Source organism: Lasiodiplodia theobromae (genome assembly GCF_012971845.1).
Source record: "Lasiodiplodia theobromae strain AM2As chromosome Unknown scaffold_44, whole genome shotgun sequence".
NCBI classification, from domain to species: domain Eukaryota; kingdom Fungi; phylum Ascomycota; class Dothideomycetes; order Botryosphaeriales; family Botryosphaeriaceae; genus Lasiodiplodia; species Lasiodiplodia theobromae.
Genome location: NW_023336524.1, coordinates 124,119 through 147,782, shown reverse-complemented (window position 1 = coordinate 147,782; position 23,664 = coordinate 124,119). Strand labels below are relative to the sequence as shown.

Here is a 23,664-nt window from a genome sequence, read left to right as displayed (position 1 = left end):
TTTATCGTCGAGCAGCTTCTAGACCACAACAATACACTATGTCAGCGGAAGCAATGCGCTAGCGGTTCTAATGGGATGTCACAAGAAGAATCCTTCGACATGGCCAGCTTTGTCAATTGTAAAGTTGATGGAGGTGATACTCCACTTATCGTGGCATGTCGCGCTGGCCAAGACGCTGTTGCACTGGCCTTGCTGGCCGTGAAGGGCATTGGTATAAACGATAAAGGTCATCTCGGAGACACAGCGCTCATGGCCACGGTACGACATGGGAAAGATACGATCATGGACATGTTGCTGTCGTTTGAAGGAGTCGATGTCAACGAACAGAACGATGATGGCGATACACCGCTGATCGCTGCTGCCAGATATGGACGAGAGACCGCTGCCAACAGACTGTTGCAGAGAAACGATGTCCAAGTTAATGCGCGAAATAAACTCGGGGAAACGGCTTTCAAGATAGCAGTGAAGTGTCAATCACCCGTTGTCCATTGCCTTCTGGACAACAGTAGAGTGGAAAAGGATACAAGCGACGAGCCGGGGAATAGACCACTCTTGGCCGCAGCACAGGCCGGCCGGCATCACATGGTGATGGTCCTCGTCGAGAGCGACATTTACAATTTGGAATCGCTCGACTCCTCCGGAAGGCATCTTCTTTCTCATGCAGCAACCTACGGTTGGGAAGACGTTGTTTCCATCGTTCTATCAAAGGATCTGGTAAACTGCAAGCATTCGGATCAGAACGGCCGTGACGCTTTGTCCTACGCCGCTGCTTCGCTGTACGACCCTTTGAGCGTCGTACAAAGGCTCATAGACAGGGGATTCGACCCAGACCTCCCCGACAAAAATGGCAGAACACCGCTCTCATACGCTGCTGAGAACGACTGTAGAGAGATCCTTGCTTACCTGCTATCCCTGCCCGAAGTGAGCGTTGACAAGCCTGACACAAGGGGAAGAACGCCGCTGTCTTATGCAGTAGGGAGACACAACTTGAATGTGGTAAAGAGGCTTCTTTCCATAAAAGAAGTGGAGCCGGACTCGATGGACAAAACTAATGCGACACCGCTTCTCTATGCTGTGCTGGCAGTAGTGAATGAAAGCCCAAGAATTGGCAATGAAAAGTTGCTTGCGGCACGTTTCTCATCGAGGTACCAATACATCGACAGAGATGCGGAAGTGATCAAGGCACTGCTCAACAGTCGGCGAGTCAACCCTGACCGAACATTTTCGTCAGACCAATACATGCCAATCCATATCGCTGCCGCTCTTGGATACGAAGAAGCAGTGTTGGCTCTTTTGCCTTGGGTTCGGCCTCGGGAGAGACCAGTCATGCAGAAATTCCTTGGAGCTACGGATATGGATCGAGTGTGGGATTTTGTGGATGCCAATCAAGGATGGAAGGACAGGGATGAGGAGCTCTATACTAGGACTGGATGGGTGGACGTTCCTACTACCTCCAAGCTACTTCGTCAGCCATCCTGGCGGTCTGATCTTGAGGAATGGGTGTCAAAGATGGCAGGTGTCAAAGATGGCAAAGACCGCCGCCGTGCAAACCATTAATCAAAAGTCAGAGGAGATTTTCTCAGTCTGATATAGAACGACATCTCCATCGCTTTATATTTGTCTTGGCTAGGAAGTACCATTCATAGTAGACTCCACAAAATGAGAAGCACGGTGAACTACAAAGAACCTTATAATGACTTGAGTCTAAGCAGACCTTAAAACTTAACATGGAAGGAATTCCCTGGAAGCTTCAAAAATGATACAGGGTTGGTTGTTTACCTGGAAGCACCACTGACATGGATGTATATCGCGGTCATGTGACGCTTAGCCAGCCAGCTATGTTACATTGACTTGAATGGAATTATGTCCGGTAAGTTTTGTAGCTAAAGGAATTGTGGATAGAAAGACTTGTAAGACTCGATTCTGCCCTCCGTCTTACCTGTAGACCTGTTATTTAAACCAAAGGCGTCCACATTAGATTGAATTCTTGAAGTAGTACGCGATGGAGATTCGTTGGTGGTGGAAAGATCGGTAAAGATAAGAAGGGTGTTAGATTTAAATTCTATGCATCTACTCTTCTAGGGGACGTCATGGTGGCAGTGATCAAGGTATGCAGAATACGCAGCAGTGAGCGACAAGATTGTACAACACTTGTTGCACTTGAAGTGTGGGCTTCCAGTTTTGGCGCTCAAATAATTTTGCATTTGTATCCCCAGCTCTGTCCATCTACATGTTGAGCAGGGTCGGACGAGCGGCACGCTTGTCGCTCAAGGATGACATGGCTTTGTTGCGCAAAGAAAGGCAAACATTCTTCCTAGTCGAGACAGCCATTCAGTTTGGCTATTTTAAACTATCGCCTTGAAATCTCCAACAAATATGACGTATAAATAGAGATGTGTCTTTCGATAATACAAGATCTGTACGAGAGACATCTGATATGCAAGCAACATTAAATTTTTGTGGATTACGCTGCTTTCTGGAGCCGCTCGGGATTGGCTCGCGCGCCTTTCGGTGGTACTATCACCAAGGCGAGGTGCTACTTCGTAAGGCCATTCTCTACTGGTGGGGATGCGCTGGGACTGCACCCTAGGACTCGAAGACTCCGTTAAAGCCGGTTGTGCTTGATAGCCCGTTCAAGGACGGCCATGTCTACTCTGCGAGTCTCAAATTGCCTCATCGTGCCTCGGACGCTAGCCCTACCGTGGAGCTTACTGGTTCCGATACTGAAACAATTCATTGTATCGGTCACAAGTTTGCTAAGGCTTGTAACGCCTTAAATTCTTTACGCAATCTTTCATCGTCCCATGTTGTCCCAAGACATTCCCGTACATAACACTTTATGAAAGTGGGGTTCGGAGATAAACGAGCTGCTGCTACTCCAGTCTATATTGGTACTAGCGCTGCAGGATTCATGCAGGTGGTACTGCGAATTGATAAGCTCCACACCCGACTGTGTGTATGACAACTGGAGCTCATGTGCATATTTATTACGTGTCTGCCAAATGCTCAAAGACTCATCCGTTCTCTTCTCCTTCCTGCCATCCGAACTTAGAGGCCAAGAAAAATGTATACCAAATTGCAGCTCGCCATACAACGGGTTCGCTCATTTCTCACGTATCGCCATGCACTTCAGGCACTTCTTTGTGTCCGCAATTATCCTTCAATGTGTGTTTTATCGCCGCCCTACTTAGGATTGAGCTTGAACTAACAATGATAGCCATATTGCTCTCCGGTTGTTCCTCGTCAATGAGTGCGATTAGTAATATTTATGTGGTGTCTCTCAAATATTCTCCGCAGCAAAGCCACAACTCTACTGAAAACCCTACCTTTCTCATGGCGCTTGCCACAGTTATTGGCCGGGCACAACTAGAAATACGAGTGGGCTATTTTGGCCTCTGCGTATTGAACCCAGGAGGCGTGGGATGGACATGCTCAAACAACATCACTGACTTGAGGAGCACATTCAACGACACAACAGATCCGCTTGACGTAGTCAACAATGGCAGTCACTTTAAAGACGATATCATATTCCCATATCTTATGTAAGACGCTTTCTTGAATAACAGAACACAGCTAACGCCAATGAGCAGCATCGTTGCAATCATTTTGGAGGTGATAACACTTTTTCTTCTGGCGACGTTTCCTGGTTGGCACAATGAGGTGAGCAGTACCACAGGTTCAGACGTCGACGTGAAACCTTTCCCAAACATGCGGATTTCATTCGCTGCCTTCTCCTTGAGCTTCGTGGCCGCTATTTTCATTATCATCTCGGCTTTTTGGCAGCACTTCTCCGCCAGTGCTATGAGTACTACTCTAGAATTTACAGTATTTAAGCTACTTGGTGCATCTGTTGGGCCGGCTGCATCTGCTCTAATTTGGACATCTTTCTTCTTGACATTCGCAGTCACTAGCGGACTGCTTATTATGATTCTGTCCATCATATTTCTTGATATAGTTACTGATGGATAAAGGGCTTAAAGGAATGTTACATTGGCTTTCTTTGTGCTTCGAATCGTGTGATGAAATTTTTTTCTCCTGACACAAAGATGTGCTGGCATTTTGGCTCCATGGGTCGCTAAAGGCGGGGAAGTCTAAATCGGGAATAGCTTCAGTTTACTGATCTGTCATCGGTGAGATTTTGCATGTATGAAAAGAAAGTAGTGTTTCGTGTATCGTCCTACAAAAAGGGCACTACTGCAAGAGAGGGCTCCTCGGCAACCTTTTCAGTCTGACAGCATCATTCCTCTCCCACCATAAATCCAGTCCCCTTTCACGATCATAGGACTTGTGCCAATGAGTTCAGTATCAATAGTCATCCCAATATCGGCACCTCAGCCAGACCAACACGACGCCGGAATAGGCGCCGATGCTCCACACAGATCAGACACGCAAACTCATAATAATGAGCCTTGCGAGTACGTTGGACTCACGATCCCTCACTCAGTGTCACCATACAAGCCGGCCCATGGCGGAAACAATGCCGACAACACATCATTGGTCCCATCGTCGTCAGCTTCTCCAATATTGTCCTTAACGTCATCGCCTCCAGTCTTCGTAGCTGGAGAGGCTTCGCTTTTTGACACAGCCCACGAAATTCCATTACCTCCTTCCGCTGCCAACTCCGTTTTCAGAGAAGCTCATCCCGTCGACACAGTCCACCAAATTCCTCTACCTCCATCGGTAACTAGTTCTGTGGCTGAAATGAGTTTCCCATTTGATACGGCGCACGACGTTCCGCTGCCACCTTCAGAATCGATTTTTGAAGTTGGAGGAGCTTATGTATCTGACTCGCCTGACCCAGCTCACAAAATTCCACTTCCTCCGTCAGCAGCAAGCTCCATGGATTCCATATTTCCAGTCAATAATCCATCCATGCCTCAGGACTCGATAGGTAGCGAATCCCAGGATGACTACAAATTAAAAGTCAAGGATCTCTGGAACGGAAGCCACAGGCGGGAAGCTGGGTCTCTTCAAGCCCACATCGGCCAAATATCAAAGTGGCTGCCACACTTGGGAGTCCTTTTTCCAGAAACCGATATGGAAGCCGCGGCATCGGCTCTCGTCAAGATGTACCAGATATCGGAAACCATATCAACTTTCAAAGAAATTGATGAGGTCAGAGTTGGGAGCCAGTCTACCTGGGATAACGTGCGAGACTGCCTCTCGAGGAAGCCTTTGACAATCGGAACCGAACGCCTTGTTCTGGTAGAAGATCTGAGCCCTTAACTCATCAAAGGTATCTATGCTGCCTTTGGTATTGGACCTGAAGTATTTGCCGAACATTTGAACAGGTCCGGATACGGCATCTCAACTTACAAGGATCCAGACCCTTCCACATGGAGCTTCCGAAACCCCAAGAAGAAATACGTATCAATCAAATGGTACCGTCCTGTCTACAAGGCTGATCTGCTCAAAACGCCTGCACATGTGCGTCTAGCGTTCGAGAGCTCCCGTCGAGCTGAGTGGGAAGAGACGAAAATTATGAGATCCGAAAACCATGCGCCAAGGCGCGCAAGACTGACGCATAGGCTCACGCGGTGCAGTAATATTTCCCGCCAAGAAATACCACTTTCTTCTGTGGTAATAGATCCCCAGGAAGAGGAGAACAAGAGGACCTTGGCAACGATCAAGGAACGGGTGACGCTCTATACCGAAGAACAGCAGGGTCAGAAAATAGGTGAGTCATATCGTCCAGTCTGTTGATATATCTCTCATTGAAAGCAGCCATCGCTTTTGTCGACCCTCTACCGTACATAAATTACACCAAGCAAACCAAAACCCAAACAGGCTTATCAAGCAACTTTCAGACCGTGGAGGAGCGCAAGTTTCCGATTCATGTCCACCCAAGATCTCCTCCGCCGGTATTATCAGTTGATGAACTCATCCACGAAACAAATATCAACCAAAGCACAGCATTCTTCGAGACCACCACGTCAATGTTGCATGATTTGGAGGCTTGGATGACAGAGTACACACGTCACGGCCTCTCAGAAAGCGCAAATCACTTGTTCGTTGCCATTTTGGAGATAGTCAGCCGCGACACCAGCACAACACTATCCTTGCTCACAGCTGCGCTGAGCGAGATTTCTCTTGGATCCATGGATGACTCGCAGGAACAAGAGCGTTTAGCGTCCTGGCAATCGCTTATTCGCAGTTACCAAGCTGATCTTCCACTCATGAAAGATTCAATGCACGAGTTTGTGGGTTGGTGTTTCTCAGATAACGTCCCACCATACGTGAGAAATAAGGTCGATGATCTGGCAAGACAAATCGATGATCTCATTACGCGTGTTGAGAAGGCTCACAAGGCACTCAGAGCAGAACTCTCCATACTGGAAAGCAAGCGAGGCATTGCGGAAGCCGAAGGCGTTGCCAAGCTCACGGAGCTTGCCTTCATATTCATACCGCTCACATTCTCAGTGAGCTTGTTCAGCATGCAAGTAAGGGAATTGCAAGAGAGTATGCCCACTCTGGCTGGGTTCGTTGGAGTCTGCTTCCTATTCCTTTGCTTATCATACGGCGTGAGACTGGCCGTCCGAAGCCGTGTCATCATCGATCGCAAACGGGAATTGTTCCGCAGGATTAGGGTTGATTATGCGCTGGACAGCAAGGATGTGCCGGCGCACGTATTCATCGGGTGGGCCTTCAAACAGTTCTCACCAGCACATTTAGTGGAAAAGGGACAAGTCGCCTGGTTGAGCTTCAAACAGCTCTCACCAACACGTTTACAGGAAATTGGACAAGTCTCTCGGTTGAGTCTCATGTTACTTTTCGTTTCAGTAATTTTTGCATCCGTTCTGGCCTTGGTCTGGACTAAGGCTAGTATTAGCATTGGGCTCAAGGCCTTGCTTACGATAATTTTGGTTGGCTTGGCTGTCGTAGTAGGCCTATATACGATGTACAATCGCTTTTATGGCGTTTTCTTAGGCCGTTTACTTCAGATATGGCTCTCGACATCTGCAGGAAGAGCGCGAAGTGAAAGTGGAGAGTCTATGGCAGTAGAAGCTGTGTGAAGGGTTGGGAATATGTGAATGGGTTTTTTACCATTAGAATACCTTTCGTAGACTTCCTTCGGGCTGTTCACGTAGAAAAACCGAATGTTACATGGTAGCCATCCTAGTATTGGGAATTAAAAATGCTAGACATATTTCCGTTCTTCCTATATAGTCTTAGTACTTTAACGCATCGTATCGCTTCGTCTCTACTCTTTAAAAATTCTTACTATTAAGAGCATTAAGTAAAGTGATTATGTATCAATTGTATTCGTTAAAATGTATCTACATATTCTAGCAAAAGAAGCTATACTAATTTTAATAAGAGTTCCTATTCTTTGGAAAGATAAAAACATCGCGAAGATAGATAAAGTTAATACCCAGAAGATAAAGTTTAGGTAATTGTATCAATTTACCCACTGATAGTGTAAGGTAGCTAGCAAGTAGAAATAGAAACGAGCGTCATGGAATCATCATGAGCAGACACCAACAAAAACCGCAAAACAGGAAGTAGAAACAAGTGTTGCCGTAGAATCTCGCTTCCCTCTCTTTCCATCCACTAACACTTGCACTTGGCCGTCTTGCAGTCATCAGCAGTCACATCATCTCCCGTGCAATAGATCTTTCCTCCAGTGCAACTACACCACCGCTTGCATGAATCGACGATGCTGCTTTGGACTTTGGGACATTTAATCGTGGCGCGAGCGCTCAGATCGGGCTGGTGTTGCTGGAAGCTCTGCTTAGTGACACGCCTGTAGCCTTGTGATAGCTCGACTTACAGCAGAGGTCGTGTCAGCATCGCCCGCAACGGCGGCGGCGGCAGCAGGCCAGGCGAGGGCTGCAGATATGAGGCCGATGTAAGAGAACTTCATGGTTGTTTGGTGAAGACGTTGAGACTGTGTAGTGGAAGATGTAGAGGCTTGATGTTGAGAAGTTAAAGTCGCAGGAGCAGTGAGCTTTATAAATATTCTGTCTCGTATAACTAGGTCTTGTCTCTTTCTATTGACGTAACATACTAAGACACCCAACTACGCTTCCTGGGGCGTGTAAGGGTTTCGAATAACAAGACGGGTCAGCGGCACCATCAATTACATCACCTGTAGCTGAGAGACGATCCTTTTTGGATTCCATCAACCTATTGGATTCTAACGGTTCCTTTTAGACCCCAACTCAACAGTGCCACGCCTAAGTTCCTGGGGGTGTTCCAAAGGATGATGGTCGCCGGCATGCGACTGAGAAGGTACCTTGGAAAGCCTTGCAGCAGTATCTGCCCCAAGCCCCCTGCGATACTCCGCAATGAGAAATGGCGTTCTCACCAAAACGGTTAGGCCCCCACATTCCCCACGTTGTCTGCCTTCTTTGTTCTTCAGCCCCAATTGCCGAGTACGAAAACGGTCTAGTCCACGGAGATTGTAAGCCAACACCAACACAAGGACCGGAGTAATGAGGCATTGGCATTTGCAGGTCAACTCCAGGTAGAGATGTGGTAACACCTACGTTGGTCTTCCTCGGTTTCCGAAGAGGAAGCGAAGAAACGTGTGCGTAAGACTTAATCCCATGCCGAGAAAAAAGAGAAAGGGTGAATTACTAAACCCAACTCTTTTCTTGTAGAAAACCCCAAAACGAACTACCGCTGGCCAAACCCAACTCTTAGACCGTACAGGTTAACCTTCTCTTTTACATATAAAATATTATAATAGATATCTATAGGCTTAGCTATTGCTATAGTAGTAAGAAAGCACCTAGATTCTATTTTTTTTTTAAAAGTTCTACTGCGGTTAAAAGATGGTAGATTTTGGTGAAGAAGTTGGGTTTGGCCGACGATTGTTGGGTTTAGCCGGCGATGTTCGGGTTTGGGATTTTTCATAAAAAAAGAGTTGGGTTTGGCAATTGCCCCAAGAGAGAAATATCTAACTCTAATGAAAGCAGCCAGAGCGAGTTGCTGCTGTCTTTAGCTAAGATGATCAAGTCTGCTTTGGTAGCCTGCAACTTCTACGCGAGTACCTCGTGCACAGCCTACGCTATGTTTAGATCAGCGGGCGAGCTCACTGCACCGCTATTGGCCTGTGCTTAGAGCCTTGGCATTTGGTAGGACTCAGTACATACCTGCGCTTTACCTTAAACGTTTCAGTAACTTTTCTTAAACAGGTTTTTTGACTTTAGGTGCCTCTTATCTTCATTCGCAAGGTCGCGCGGGGTTGAGTCTGGAGAGTCTAGGAAATTCGTTGAGATGAGAACTTCTGACGGGACGTTTGTATACATATTTCGGGTAAGACGGGCTGCGAATCCATAACTTTAGAAAAGGAAAATTTTAGATGGAGCCATCTGGAGAGTCAATATCTCCGGCAGTATTAATTTGCGTCTATTTTACGAGAATACACTTTCTCACAAATCATTTTTAGCCACTCGGATAGGAGGGCTAAAGATCGTTAGGTGACTTTCAGCGTCCTGTCAACCACCGGACGGCTGAGGTCATTGGAATTGAGCAGACAGGGTATAGCTGCTTTCTCTGCCTCATCTCATGGCCTTTTGCTCCCCGCTCCCTCCCAAAGCCAATAATGGTATCGGCCTTTCCCTCTTCCCCTCTCTTGCGACGTCCTCGTATGAATTCGTAGAGGGCTATGCTATTTTGCCACACCACGTTGCAAAAAGCCACACCAGAAACTCCCTCCTCATAGAAAATTCTTGAGATGCGTCTAAGCGGACGTAATATTGTTTATGTATCTGGCGCATCGGGAGACTGCGCTTAGTCTTGGAGGAGAGCTCGTAGGCGAGGAGGTGAGATGTGGGAGGAATCTACGCGGCTTCTGAAGGCAAACTGGGGGCCTCTTGTGTTCAAAGGCGTTGAGACCCGAAGGCTACCACAGAACCTGGGGCTATTAGTGTAGTATTTACAGTCCGTACACTCGTTGTCGTCATTGTCGTCATGGCAGGTGGATCATTCAGTAGCCCTGGATTTTCGAGGAGGGGTAGAAGGGATACGGAGATGCCACTTTCTGCTCATTAGTCCCCTCATGATCACACATACACACGTTTCATGGTTGTAGACTTACGTGACGAGCACTGCAAGAACGGATACTTCTTGAAGAAGGCGTCGCTTAGTCTGTACCCCTTAAAGGTTCTCGCCATTTCCGTCTTCGCCGGCAAGCACTCGCTCTCCGACGTTCGCAACATGTCCGAATGCGCGTGAATGCTAGCGGCCGTGCACGGCGGCTCCTCCATCCGCTGGGCGATGATGTCGAACAGATCGCGGTTGCTGATCTGCACCATCTTGTGCGTGAACTCGCGTTCCGAGAACCTAAACGGCTTGACGGCTTCGTAGTCCTGGGGGCTTGTGACGTGCGGGTAGGTGATTGGCGGTGTACTGTACATCTGCAACGCGAGGTTCTGCTCGGGGATGTCGGCGACGCAGTAGTTGACGACATCCTCGATCATTTCGTCGAGGTCGTAGAAGCTGCTGTGGAACATCATCTGGTCGCGGAGGGACGGCCATGCGATGAGGTCGACGATGGCGGGTTTTGCGCTGGTGGTCAAGGCGGGAGTGTCGGTGACGTTTTCGTCGACTATGTCGTGCGGTTTTGCGGAGCCCAACATGATGTGGCATGCCACAGCTGATCGGAGGAATTCCCTTGCACCCTGCGTAACGATTAGCTACGTCTATCGGTAACGAGCATCGTGAAACAAACCTCAAGGACGTTGATGAATCTTCCTAGTCCAGTGTCGTCAAATATCATGTGGACTGCAATATCTGCCAGCCGATCGACTATTGCTCTCTCATCAAACTGCTGGTAGAGAGGTCCAAGACCACCTCCCATGTCCAGCTTGCAAGCTCTCGATTTGAGGACGTACTGCACACATACGTTCTCGATCTTCTGGGTTAAGAGATTAGCGTACGAGCGACTCATCCAAGCGTCCAATATAGCCGTATTCGTCAACGATATCTGCGGAACACTCGTAAACGAGAAGTTCGGCGCGGTATGGAAGTCCTGGCCCGGCAGCGGTCTGGTAGTTGGCGGAAACTCCATGCATAGCGGATCCCCCGGCCGATGTTGTTGTTGATGGAAGGCTTGCATAGCGCTGGCCTGGGGCGCAGACGTTGCCGCTACCAGGGGGTTGAAGGATCCAGACGGTTCGAGCGGAAAGTTTGCCAGGATCTCCCCTTCATCGAGCGCTGCCCGCTCGCTGCGATCCGGCTCATCCGCATCCGATGATGCATATCCGACAGCCCTACCCGACGCCGACCCCGATCCGGTGCTCGACGAGGTCTTCCGCCGCTTGTTTGACGTAGCGCCGCCGCCCGTCGTTTCAGGCGCATCGGACTCCTTCCCCAGGATTTTCTGGAACACTGGGTCCTCTGTGTTATGCACGTCAGTTCCTTTCCCCCTGCATGGCCCCACACCTGCCGTCTTGTGCCGTTTCCCGCTCCATGCCCCCCAAATCTCGTAGGAGAGGGAAAAAAAAAAGAGGACAGGAGAAACAACGTAGAACTCACCAGCCGCCGCACTCGCCTGCCCACTCATGCTCAACAGCTTCTTCCGCATCCGCAGCACTGCCTCTCGTAGACACCGATTCTCCTCAATCAGCCCCTCATTAATCCGCACCAGCTCCGCCACCACGTCAACCCCGCCATCCCCAGCCCCGCCACCGCCACCTCCACCCAGTCCCCCTCCTCCCTGCTGCTCGCACACCTCTCGCAATCGCCGGATGTCGGCGCCCAGTCGCTCAAAGAAAGACTGGTTGGCGACGCCGGCGGAACGCTTTTCTCGCAGGCATTGCTGCGAGAGGCGGTTCTGCTTGCGCTTGCGGATGGCGGCGTCGTCGACGTCAGCAGTGGCGTTGGCGTTGGTGGAGGTGGTTGTGGTGGCGATAGAGCCGCCGCGTTTGGACGGCATGGTGTTACGTGCGGTTCGTATCCTGCGCGGGCACAGCTCCGGGGGGAAGGGGGTAGGTATCCAAGAAGAGCCGACGTAGATCCACGCAAGGATCGCCGAGGAGCCGAGAGAGCAATAACAAGGGAAAAACGGTGTTGTCGGAGAATTCTTTTGCAGATGGAAGGAAAAAGATGATGGGGGGTGTTGGTATAAGGTTGAGGGGTTTTTGAGTTTCGGGAGGCGTTATGCGGGGCGTGTCGTTTTGGGTTCTTCTGTTGTTCTTTTTTGGTCCGTGGAATATTATTGCAGAGACGCGGCACGGCGCGGCTGAGGATGGCGTCGCGATAAAATAAAGAGCGGTAGGGATGAAACAGGCGAAAAGAAGGGGGGAAGCGATAGCGCGGGACGCTAAGGGGCGGAAGTAAGTCCGTCGACGTCTATGGACCTGTTGCGCAGCGAATAGGTTTGGGTTGGGCTGGACCCGTCGCAGGGAGACGCGGCACGTGGTGTGTTAATTGTCCAATATTATGCGTTAAAGAGTCAGCGATCGGAGAGCCGCAAGCAAGCGAGATATGGAACGATGAGGGGTGGGCGAAGAAGAAGCGTAGAAGGCGGGAGAGTCCACTTCAACCCTCATCCTACTCGCCACGCAATAGTGGTTGACAGGCAGCCTAAGATATCCGTCCCTCGCGGTAGGCCGGGCCGGCTCCGAAGGGATCCGTCTGCCGTCCCTGACTGCTCGCTAGTGATGACGCCGTCTCAGACCAGAGGACGATGGTTCCGGCAGCTCTCGGCGATCGCCTCAAAGTACGCGTTATGTATAATCAAGTATTCGTAGCCGATTACCGAACCCCGCACACTACAGACGCACCCGACGCCCCCCACATGTGGCTGCTGTCGTCGCCGGAAGGATCTACGCCAGTATTTAGCAGCGTAACGCGGCACTCCCTTGCCTCGATTCCCGCTCCTTTTATTCTCCTAGTGCTTAGCAGATCGACGCGGCCTGATGAAGCTGGTGGGCAGGAGTCGCCCAACCGATAAGAAGACCATTGAATTTACGTCAAAGTAATTACAGCTGCTGCAGATGCAGAAGGAGCGCTACAGAAGACCTCATTTTATTTAGGAGTAGGCCATTCGATTCTGGCCCAGACGTACATACCAGCAAATCCTTGTTGTAACTTCAGCTTGTCAAGTCAAGAGAAAGGAGAACGAACGAACAAGACAGCGGGTAATGCCCGTTTACGGCCCGAACCCCGAATACGAGAGCAGGGTCTTCGGTACTAAGAGGTAGTGCCAACTAAATTCCACTACCAGCCTAGCTCTTCCTTCTCTATCGCGACATCGAGCACATGCCAAAAGGGAAAATTACGGGAAGAAGTTGAGTGCACGCGACACACGTTCACCATGTATGAATGGAAACATCAATACTGTAAGGAGGATGAAGACGATTGGGATCTAGAGCTGAAAAACGAACGTCCACTAATCTAACCGAAGAATGAACTCCCAACCAATGAGACCAACCAGAAACCAAAAACTCCTCCGATCTCATTCCATCTAGACAAATTTCCCAAATCGATCCCATCACGCCTCAGCCTGTTCCCCTTCCTCCTTGAACTCTAATCCAGCCCTCTTCACCACCACCCCAGCCAACGCCCTCACACTCCCACTCGTCAACAGCTCCAACACCTGCAAGTTAACTCCCCTCACCTCCCTCGCAATCCAATTCCGCAACTCAATCGCATTCAGCGAATCCAGCCCATACGTCGTGACGCTCCTCTCAGCATCGGCATCCATGTCCTCCAGCGGCACGGTAAGAATCGCCGACAGTTTCTCCAGCAACGCGCGGGACACCAAATCAACCGCCAGCTCCTTGCTAGCCGCGCGGGCCAGCGCCTGCGCAAGCGAGACCTTCACCGCTGCGCCACCTTCGCCCCCAGCAGCCTCCGCCGCCGCGGCAGACGCGTCCGCCACCGCTGCCGCGCGCAGCACACTAAACTTCGCGTCGTCAGCATAGAACGGTAACTGGGGCTGCACGCCTCCCTCCGCTCGGGGAAACCTCAGCCCCGTCAAACAATGCCCACCACAACCCTCCAGCACGCCTTGCTCCCCCTCCACCGCCGCCGCCAACAGCGCCAACACCTCACTCTCGACAAGCGTGTCGCCACCGATGTTCGTCAGCACCTCGTTGCGCCGCGCCGCGTCAACGCTGTCGGCCAGGTAGCCGACGTCGGACACGGCGGTCAGGTCGACAGAGGTGGCGGGCAGGCCGAGGTGCTGGCGGCGGTGCTGGACGAAAGCGTCGAGGAAGGCGTTGGCGGCGGCGTAGGCGGCCTGGCCGCGGTTGCCGACGATGGCGGCGACGGAGGAGAGGGCGATGAAGAAGTCGAGGGGAGTTGAAGAGGGGAGCAGGGCGTTGTGGATGTTCCAGGCGCCGGCGACCTTGGAGGATATGACGGTTTGGAAGTCCGGGAAGGCCATGTTTTCGAACAGGGTGTCCTAGGGGGTGAGGCAGGCGGGTTAGAAGGTGATGTGGAGGAGGGGAGGGAGGGAAGATGGGGGAAGAAGGGTGGCTTACTCGTAGGACCATGGCGGCGTGGATGACGCCGCGGATGGGCGGGAGGCTGGTGGTGCAGTCGTCGACGAGGGCTCTTACGCTCTGCTCGTCGGCGACGTCGCAGGCGCGGACGACGATGTTGGCGCCGAAAGACTGCTTCATGTCTTCAATCAGTTGGCCGACCTTGCCGTCGGTCTTGCCGCTGCGAGAGAGCAGGACGACGGTGCGCGCGCCCTTCTGTACCATCCACTTGGCCATGCTGCGGCCGAGACCGCCGGTACCGCCAACGATCAGGTACGAAGCATCGGGGCGGAACAGATCCCGTTTGCGAGGATGGGTAGCCTAGTGAGAAAAATGTCAGTCTTCCAGCCCTGTTTCTAAAGGTGTACGAGCAGCACTCACCATGACCTTCTCCCCAGCCCTCGGCACAACCACGACCTTCCCCATCGTCTTCCCGCTCTGCAACAGCCTAAACGCCGCCTCGACCTCGCCCACACCCACCACCTTAACCGGCTGCACCGGCCTCACCGCCCCAAACTCAAACAACCTCATCACCGCCTCCAACACCCTCGCCATAACCTTCGGCCGATCGTTCGCCAACCTCGTCAAATCCAACGACGCGAACGTCGCGCAATCCGCAAACCTCGCCATCTCGAGCCTTGTATTCGCCGTAATATCCCTCTTCCCGATCTCCACAAACCTTCCAAACGGCGCCAAACACGCCCACGACTCGCGCAGGAACTCGCCCGCAAGACTGTTCACGACGACATCAACACCCTCACCACCGGGCGTCGCCTCCCTCACCGCGTCCCCGAACGCCGTGTCGCGCGAGTAAAACACGCGGTCCGCCGGCACGCCGTACGCCTCGACCAACAGCGCCTTCTTGTCCACACTCCCCACCGTCGCGTACACCTCCGCCCCCAGCATCCGCGCCAGCTGCACGCACGCCTGCCCGACGCCGCCCGCCGCCGCGTGGATCAGCACGCGCTCCCCGCGCTGCAGCCGCGCCAGGTCAACCAGCGCGTGGTACGCCGTGCAGAAGACGATCGGTATCGACGCCGCGTGCTCGAACGACATGTCCGCAGGGATGCGCGCCGCGCTGGACGCTTTGCAGCGCGTGTGCGTGCCGTACGCGCCGTCGGGCATGGCGGCGACGCGGTCGCCGACGGCGAGGCTGGTGACGGCGGAGCCCACGCGCGACACGACACCGGCGGCCTCGATGCCGAGGGAGGCGGTCGGGGAGGGGTTGGGGAGTTGCCCCATGGCGATGACGATGTCTTTGAAGTTGATGCCTGTGGCGTGGATGTGGAGTTCGATTTCGTCGGGGGCGAGGGGCGGGTTGGCTGCGTCGTCGAAGTAGAGAGAGTCGAGGGCGCCGGGGGTGTCGATGGCGAGGCGGAGGCGCCGGCCGGGTTGGGCGAAGGGCTGGAGGTAGGGGGTGTTGGATTGAAAGGAGGCTTCGCGGTGCACGAAGAGGCTCGTGGCCTCGTCGGGGACGATGCGGGGGACGACGAGGGCGCCGGATTGTTCGGCGTATTCCATGTCGATGGCGTGGTCGTCGTTGGGGACATCCCCCGGCGGCGTGGGCATGACGGCGCGCTTGAAGACTTTCATGATCAGGTCTACCTGTTCCGTAGTGCTGCAGGTAGAGTGGGGATCCAAGTCTAGGGTGGCGGCCTTCGCTGCGGTTTCCGAGCGGACGGAGCGGATGAGGCCGACAGCCATGTTGGATTCGGGGTTGGTGGCGGATATGTAGGCGCCGCGGGTCACCCAGAGCACGCCGGCTGACTTGGTCAGCAGCTTCTGGACTTGGGCGAACGTCTCGGGGGTGGCGGTGGATAGCACTGGGCTGTCAAGCTCGGACAGGACGATGCACAGCTTGTCAGCAGCGTCGGCTCCAGCCAGAGACGACACCGTCGCGGTCTGGTTGGTGCGGATGGCGATGGCATCTGCGAGGGCAGCTGAGAGCGGGTTCGATTCGAGAGCATCCGCGACGATGACGACAGACGCGCTGGAAGTGTCCTTGTCGGTCTCCGTCTTGCCGTTGACGCCGTTGACGCCGTTGGTCCCATTTGACTGCTCGTGATGATGCCCGTTCGTGCGGTTCGTGCCGTTTGAGTGCCCATTGACGCCATTCACCCCATTGGTGTGAGGCTTCTCTCCACCATTAACGACCCCATTGCCCTCACGCGCCTCGGCCTTCTGCTCCAGCGGCTCCCACACCATCTTAAAGCACACCTCCCTCGGCTCCGCCTCCTCCCCACCAGCACCCGCACCCCCCTTAATCGGGCTGAACGTCAGCCCCTCAAAGGCGACCGCGGGCTCCCCATCCTCCTCGCCCCCCTCTTCCCTCCACCCCTCCACCCTAAAGTCCACCGGCCTCGGATTAACGAGATCCGGCTTGCCCCCCGCCACAACCCTCATCCTCTCGCCCACGCCCGTCGGCACGGCGCCGCCAGCCCTGACGCTGATCTCCTTGACCGCCGACGGCATGTACAGCGTGCCCCGCATGCCCTCTTCCGCGCACCTCCCGGCACCCAGCATCGGGAACGCGAGCTGGAACACCTGGTCGAGGAAGGCGGCGTGGACGAGCGAGCCGGCAGCTTCGTAGCCGAGCGGCATGGACGCGGCCGTGTCGGGCACGGCGATGGTGGCGAGGGCGGTGGTGGGCGTGGCGCGCAGGTCGAGCACGTTGCGGAAGAGCGGGCCGTAGCAGGCGCCGGCGGTGGAGAGGTGGGTGTAGAAGAGGGTGGGGTCGATGGCGGGGGTGGTGGTGCTGTTGCACAGTTCTTTGGCCTCCTGTAGCCGTTTTGTAGCTTGACGGCGGACGCTGCTGCGGTCGGAGGAGACGGGGTTGGAGGAGGAGGAGGGGGAGTCTTTCCGCACGCCGACGAGCCCGCGGCAGTGCTCCGTCCACCCCTTCGCCTCGGTCCACGAGCAGATGCGGAACTCGTCCCAGGCGTCGGCGTAGGCGCGGGTGCCCTCGGCGTAGGGGCGGAGGGTGAGCGTCGTCTCGTACTCGTGGCCGTCCTCGAGCAGCAGCGGGCGCGTGACGAGCACCTCGCGCAGGACGAAGCGGTGGTCGGCGGACACCACATCCTCCACACTGCTGCTCGCACCACGCATGACGGCCCGCTGCGCCGCGGCCTCGACGGCCATGCAAACGAACCCGGCGAAGGGGAAGGTGGTCAGTTCCTGCATTCGGTGGTCGCGCAGCCAGGGCAGGTCGTCGGTGGAGACGACGTTCTTCCACGTCGGCTCGAGCTCGTTGTTCGAGTAATCCGCCAGGCGGCCCAGCAGGTCGTGGCGCGGGAAGCGCTTGATGCGGTGGTTCCTGCTGATGCGGGACTCGCTCCAGTAGCGTGTGTTCTGCCCGTGCGACCAGGGGTACGGCGGCATCTCCGCGAGGAAGACGGGAGTCTTGACTTCGTCCTTGGGCGCGTTGATCTGCTCGAAGGAGAGGGCAGTGTGGCCCTTCGTGAAGAGCTTGCCCGCCAGCTCGAGGCAGGTGGTGACGGCATTCTTGTTGCGGACGAGCGAGGGCAGGTAGCTCGTCTTGCTGGCTTGCTTGCCCAGGGCTTTGAGGATCTGCTTGACGGGGCCCTCGAGCGCGGAGTGCGGGCCGACTTCGACGAGGATGTCGGGGGTGCTGCTGATGCAGAGCTCGCGAAGGGAAGTGGAGAAGAGGACGGGCTTGGTCAGGTTGTCGACCCAGTATGACGCGTCCAGGACGTCTCCCTCCACCTTCTTCCCGTGCAGCGACGAGTAGAAGACAGCAGACTGCTGTTCCGGCAGCGGCTTGACATCCTGTATCGCCGCGCGGTACTCGTCGGCTACCAGCCCCATATGCGGCGAGTGATACGCCACATCAACCCTCAGCTTGCGGTTAAACTGCTGCATCTCCTCAATCTTCGCCGCCAGCTCCTCCACCGCTTCCACATCTCCCGACGCGGTGATCGAGTTCGGCGAGTTCTCGCACGCCACAACCACCCCGCCCGCACTCTTCAACGTCTTAAGCAGCGGCCTTGCCTCCTCCGCGCCGATACCGGCCGCCAGCATCGCGCCGCGCAGGTCGGGATGCTTCTCCTTCAACCGGATCACGGCCTGGCCTCTGTGATACGCCACCGCCATCGCGTCCTCCAGCCCGAGCAGGCCGGCCGCGTACGCCGCGCCAATCTCGCCGCTCGAATGGCCCGTCACGGCAGCCGGCCGCACGCCCCACGACGCGAGGAGGTCAGTCAGGGCGAGCTGGACGGCGGTGCAGATGGGCTGGCTGATGTGTGCGAGGCCAACTCTCGAACTGTCCTTATCCAGCATCAACTCCTCAACGAGCGAGAAGTCGGCGCCGAGGCCCTTCAAGCACTCATCCGCCTTGCGCATCGATTCCGCGAAGACGGGGAACGCGTCGAGCAGCTCGCGGCCCATGGCGTGCCACTGCGCGCCCTGGCCCGTGTACACGAACGCGATCTTCGGCGGCGTGCTAGGTGCGCAGCGGCCCGGCTTAGCGTCCGGGCTGTTCAGCGCGATGGCGAGCTCGTTGGACGAGGACGCGACGCAGGCGACGCGCCAGGCCAGGTGCGAGCGCCGCTGGCAGAGCGTGTAGGCGATGTTGCGCGTCAGCGACTTTTGGAAGACTTCTGGGTGCTGCTCGAGGAAGACGCCGAGGGCGTCCATGGAGGCGCGCGCGGCCTTTTCGTCGTTGGCGGAGAGGACGAAGAGGCGGGGGATGGGGTCGGCGCTTTCCTTTGCGAGGGCGGTTTTGGGGGGCAGTGGGGGCTTGGTGAGGACTGCGTGGGCGTTGGAGCCGCCGAAGCCGAAGTTGTTGATGCTGATGTAGCGCTTGGCGGTTGGCCAGGGGCGTTGGTTTGTGGGGACCTGGGGGGTTTGGTGTAAGCCAATGCGTGGAAGAAACGAAATGGTGGTTTCTTACCTTCATGTTCCATTGGGCCAGGGGTATTGCCTCATTGGGCTTCTCGAAGTTGATGTTCGGCAGGATGAAACCCCTCTCCAGCATCATCGCTGCCTTGATAACGGAGACCAAACCACTAGCATTCTCGAGATGCCCGACATTGGTCTTCACCGAACCGAAGTACAGCGGCTGTCGCGCCGTCCGGCCCTTGCCGAAAACACGATGAATAGCTGTGGCTTCGATGGGGTCTCCAGCCTTTGTGCCAGTGCCATGTGCCTCGACGAAGCCAGTGTCTTCAGGGCTGATGTTTGCCTTGGCGTAGACTTCGCGCATCAGACGCTCTTGCGCCTCACCGCTCGGACTCGACAAGCCTGCGGAAGTGTGAGTACTGGGACAATTCTCGAAGTTAACAGCACTTACCGACGGTCCTGCCGTCCTGGTTCACGCCAGTGTTGACAATGACCGCCCGCACTCTGTCATTGTCACGGATCGCCTGATCCAGCGGCTTCAGGACTAAGCACCCGGCGCCTTCACCACGTGCGAAACCAGACTTAGCACGGTGATCGAACGCATAGGTTTTACCCTCTTCGGAGAAAAGCCTGTACTAGTCAGCCTGCTATCACACAACACTATCGAAATGACCAAAACCAACCTAGACATGGACATGCTCACAAAATCATCCGGGGCGAGATTGATGTGGCAAGCAGCGACGATCGCCTGCTCCGACTCGCCGGCCCTAATGCTCTGCACGGCATGGTGCAGGGCGTACAAGCTCGACGAGCACGCCGTATCGACGGTGCAGCTCGGGCCACGCAGATCGAAGTAGTACGAGATACGGTTGGACAGGATCGACTCATGGTTGCCTGTGATGTCGAACATGGGGGTGTGATCCGCATCTCGGAGGTTGCCCAGACGGTAGTCGGACGCCGCGCCGCCCACGAAGACGCCCGTGTTGGAGCCGATCACCGACTCTTTCGGCACGCCCGCGTTCTCTAGCGCCTCGTAGGCACACTCAAGCAAGATTCGCTGCTGGGGATCTGTGGGCATGCCAAGGAAAAACGGCGATCAGCTAATGAAACGAATCGCGTGCTGATAAGGCGGGGACGCGTGATGACTTACCTAACGACTGGGCCTCCTGCGCCGTGATGTTGAAGAAGGGGGCGTCGAAGCACGCTAGGTCCTGGTTGAGGAAGTAGCCGCCGACGTTGTTGAAGCAGCCCTTCTTCTCTGGGTTGGGGTGCCAGTAGGCGTCTTTGCTGAAGCGGTCCGCTGGTATCTCGGACCATCCACTGCGGGCTCTGGACATCAGACGCCAGAACTCCTCCAGCGTCGACACGTCCCCGGGCAGACGGCAAGACATGCCCACGATGGCGACGGGCATGAGGCTGCCATCGCCCTGGTTTGGTGCCGGCTGTGCCATGGCTCTGACCTGGGGTCTGTTTCGAAAGCTTAATGTGGTAAAAGAGAGACGATGGTGAGAAACAAGGAGGCTTAGAGCTCAGAGAAGCATGTAACGTGCAGTGCCGGCGGGGGTATATACGCAGAGGAGTAGCTGCCGAGGGACTTGGTCTCGAACCAGGTGGGTGGGTGCTGTCAGGCTGTCCATTTTATGTCTGCGGTGGCAACCGTAGTAAACGGCCTCGGAAACCGAACAGCCCAGAGCTTCCAATCTCATCAAAGGACCCAATCTCTGCTACGCGAGGCGCTACATTGGAAACGTACGTAATGTTCCTTTTTCGGCCCTGGGACAGACGGCGGGTTGAGGACATGGTGGAGGGTAGTGCGCACTCTCCAAGACAGGAAGGTGGCCGTACCACACATGTGATGGCGCAGATCAATGATTGAGTTCAATGTCAAACGATCAGGGCCCACCTGGCTGAATACTTCCGTGTGAGACACCTTATTGAGGAATATCTGCAGGGCTGCATGATTTTCAGGCCAGAGAGGGCGAAATTGGAAAGAACGGAGTTGCGGAGTTGGCTAGGCGGGCTGGGGTGTGGATAAGCTCTGTTCGGCGCAGCACCAACGACCGATCCCCCCGCTCCCGTTGGTCCGGAGTCTTCTCGGTCGACGATCCCCTTTGTTGTCACACAGGCATCCCCCATTCCCCAGGGGCCCCATTTTTTTCCTCTGTTGAGTCTCGCTAGCTTAAGAGGGCCGTCGGATAACGAATCCTTGACCCCGGAGCATTAATTGCACCATTTCCCAGGGTTGTGGTTCCATGAGCTGGAGCCCACAAGAGTCATGGCTCGTGCCCGAGAGTCATGGCACCAGATAGCAGCATGATTTACGCAGTCTGAGTGGTACACTAAAACGCGGCGCTCGGATGGGGTTTCGGACAAGGTTTCCGGATGTGAAGCACTCGCGCGACACGGACGCCGCATGCTTTGCGTTTTGTTACATCATTCCCGACCGGCTGGTCAAGCCTCGGATTCTCGGTCTGTCCCTCTCGGCCCGTCCTTGCCGCAGGAAACGAGAGAGCCTCAAAACGGTCGGACGAGCATCGTCCCAGCCTAGACAATCGGTGAAAGAGATTTATTAAAGTCGGCCGCGTGGCTAAGGCTTGGCCCTCCCAGCGCTATCGCTTTTTCCGTCAGGCGATCCTGCTTGTTTCGACAAGACTTGCCGCGGGGGGTCTGGCCCGTACGTGGCAACCATCGCCGCCAATATCTTGGTGGTGCAGATCGCTCCCTTTGATATCGCAGACGCGCTATCTTTCAGGCGCCCGTTGCGTGCTTCGAAAGTATTGAAAAGGAAAACGAAACACACCTGGTGTCTCCCTACGCGTGGTCGGGGTAGATAACGGAGCCACCGTCCAGTCCTGTCGACGAGCTCTATCGACATTCTGTCACCTTCCACAGTCGTCATGAAGTTCCTCTGTCTCCCCGGCGCCTATGGCAGCGCACAGGTCTGCACTCGAGGACCCGCGTATCTTCCAGTACCTTTGCTGATTGCTCCCGCAGAATTTCAAAGTCCAGCTCGGGCCCTTCGCTGCCGAATGCGAGAAGACCGGCGTGGTCGATTTCACATGGACCCAAGGCACAGTCCCGGCGAAGCCGCCTCCAGGCTTCGAGGACTACTTTGGTCCTGGTCCACTGTACCGCTTCGTGGAATTCGACGGTATGGAGGGCTTTGAAGACATCCTCGACAAGATCCGCGATTTCCCTGAGGGCATCTCGGCCGAAGATACCATGCGCCGCCTCTTCGACCAGGGCCCAGCTAACGGCAACGGCTTGAACTTGCGGAAATGCCTCAACCACCTGTTTGACGTGATTGATGCGGACCCGGAGATCGAAGTAAGTAGACCGGAAAGGAAGCTCGAAAGCAGATAGCTGACGATTATCACCAAAGGGCATTCTCGGCTATTCCGAAGGAGCAACGACTGCGGCCAGTCTTGTGCTGGAGGAGCGTCGGCGGTTCGAGGAATACGGAATCCCTCGCCGTATCAAGGTAGGAATCCCCACTGCCATGGCCTTTCATTCAAACCGTTGACCTTATTCCAGGCCGCTATATTCCTGGCTGGCTGGCCTCCGCTGAAGCTGGAAAACAACGGCGAAGTGCACGCCTTGTTGGCCGATGAGTGCGACGATGTCATTGACATTCCGACCTGCCACATCGTCGGCTGCTACGACCCGTACATTCACGGAGCAATGGCATTGTTCAATCTCTGCGACGAAGATACGGCTGAGCTCTTTGACCACGGCAAAGGCCACACGGTGCCGAGGGACGCTGCCACCTTGCGAGAGCTTGGCGAGGCAATTATGAGATTGACAGCAAAGGTGGATAACTAGAAGCGAGGGTCTACAAGGGTATGGCGTTTGGGTCTTTTCACTTTTTCTGTTTCGGAAATACTGTTAGATGGGAATTTCTGTAGACACCCCCGTAACGAGTAGCCAACATGGCTCCGGGGAAAGAAATCATGCATACCTTATTCTTTATTCTGATGTGATTAACAAGCCTTTTGGCCCAGGGGGCTCATCTGCACGGTGCGGGGTTCCAAATTGAGATCAACCCACTGTACCTTGGCGTGTCTCGGCGTTCTAAGGGTTGATTCCTCATGGCATGATCAATTGATTGTTATCCGAGCACAGATTGCGCGATAACAGTGGCGTGCGGCGTGGAGAGAACCTTGATCCGGGGTGGTACCCACAGCGTTTGAGGATGTTAAGGACCCAGAATAGGAAGGATGAAAAACTGTGGGTCGCCTGTTCGCTTCTGCTGCAATAATCAGCTGTCCTTGCTATACGCATTACGAGCAGACGCAGCATACCGAGGTCCACTATTCTGTGGCTGGCCGTTTTAGTACAACGATCGGCGATATGAGGCCAGGGATGTTTG

At 54.7% G+C, this 23,664-nt stretch overlaps 4 protein-coding genes across 4 annotated transcripts; 2 read left to right on the top strand and 2 right to left on the bottom strand.

The window, feature by feature from the left end:
* Nucleotides 1-4,872: 4,872 nt before the first annotated feature.
* On the top strand, nucleotides 4,873-5,226 carry LTHEOB_11059 (L-PSP endoribonuclease family protein Brt1; the record flags this gene model as incomplete). Its single annotated transcript, XM_035507773.1, has 1 exon — nucleotides 4,873-5,226. The coding sequence occupies one exon, from the start codon at nucleotides 4,873-4,875 to the stop codon at nucleotides 5,224-5,226; it is 354 nt and encodes a 117-aa protein (XP_035366812.1).
* Nucleotides 5,227-9,934: 4,708 nt separating this feature from the next.
* Nucleotides 9,935-11,884, bottom strand: LTHEOB_11058 (Heavy metal translocating p-type ATPAse; the record flags this gene model as incomplete). The annotated part of the gene is made up of 4 exons (XM_035507772.1): nucleotides 9,935-9,984; nucleotides 10,046-10,628; nucleotides 10,679-11,337; nucleotides 11,485-11,884. 4 exons carry the CDS (start codon nucleotides 11,882-11,884, stop codon nucleotides 9,935-9,937), a joined length of 1,692 nt encoding a protein of 563 aa, XP_035366811.1.
* Nucleotides 11,885-13,444: 1,560 nt separating this feature from the next.
* LTHEOB_11057 (Polyketide synthase) lies at nucleotides 13,445-20,746 on the bottom strand (the record flags this gene model as incomplete). Its single annotated transcript, XM_035507771.1, has 18 exons — nucleotides 13,445-14,359; nucleotides 14,439-14,759; nucleotides 14,820-15,075; nucleotides 15,118-15,216; nucleotides 15,280-15,309; nucleotides 15,364-15,413; nucleotides 15,462-16,493; nucleotides 16,557-16,601; nucleotides 16,656-16,707; nucleotides 16,774-16,878; nucleotides 16,945-17,216; nucleotides 17,268-17,526; nucleotides 17,587-17,754; nucleotides 17,809-19,292; nucleotides 19,348-19,697; nucleotides 19,747-19,925; nucleotides 19,979-20,363; nucleotides 20,446-20,746. 18 exons carry the CDS (start codon nucleotides 20,744-20,746, stop codon nucleotides 13,445-13,447), a joined length of 6,303 nt encoding a protein of 2,100 aa, XP_035366810.1.
* A 1,446-nt stretch (nucleotides 20,747-22,192) lies between these two features.
* Nucleotides 22,193-23,117, top strand: LTHEOB_11056 (uncharacterized protein; the record flags this gene model as incomplete). The annotated part of the gene is made up of 4 exons (XM_035507770.1): nucleotides 22,193-22,234; nucleotides 22,290-22,622; nucleotides 22,678-22,776; nucleotides 22,830-23,117. 4 exons carry the CDS (start codon nucleotides 22,193-22,195, stop codon nucleotides 23,115-23,117), a joined length of 762 nt encoding a protein of 253 aa, XP_035366809.1.
* Between the last annotated feature and the right edge of the window lie 547 nt (nucleotides 23,118-23,664).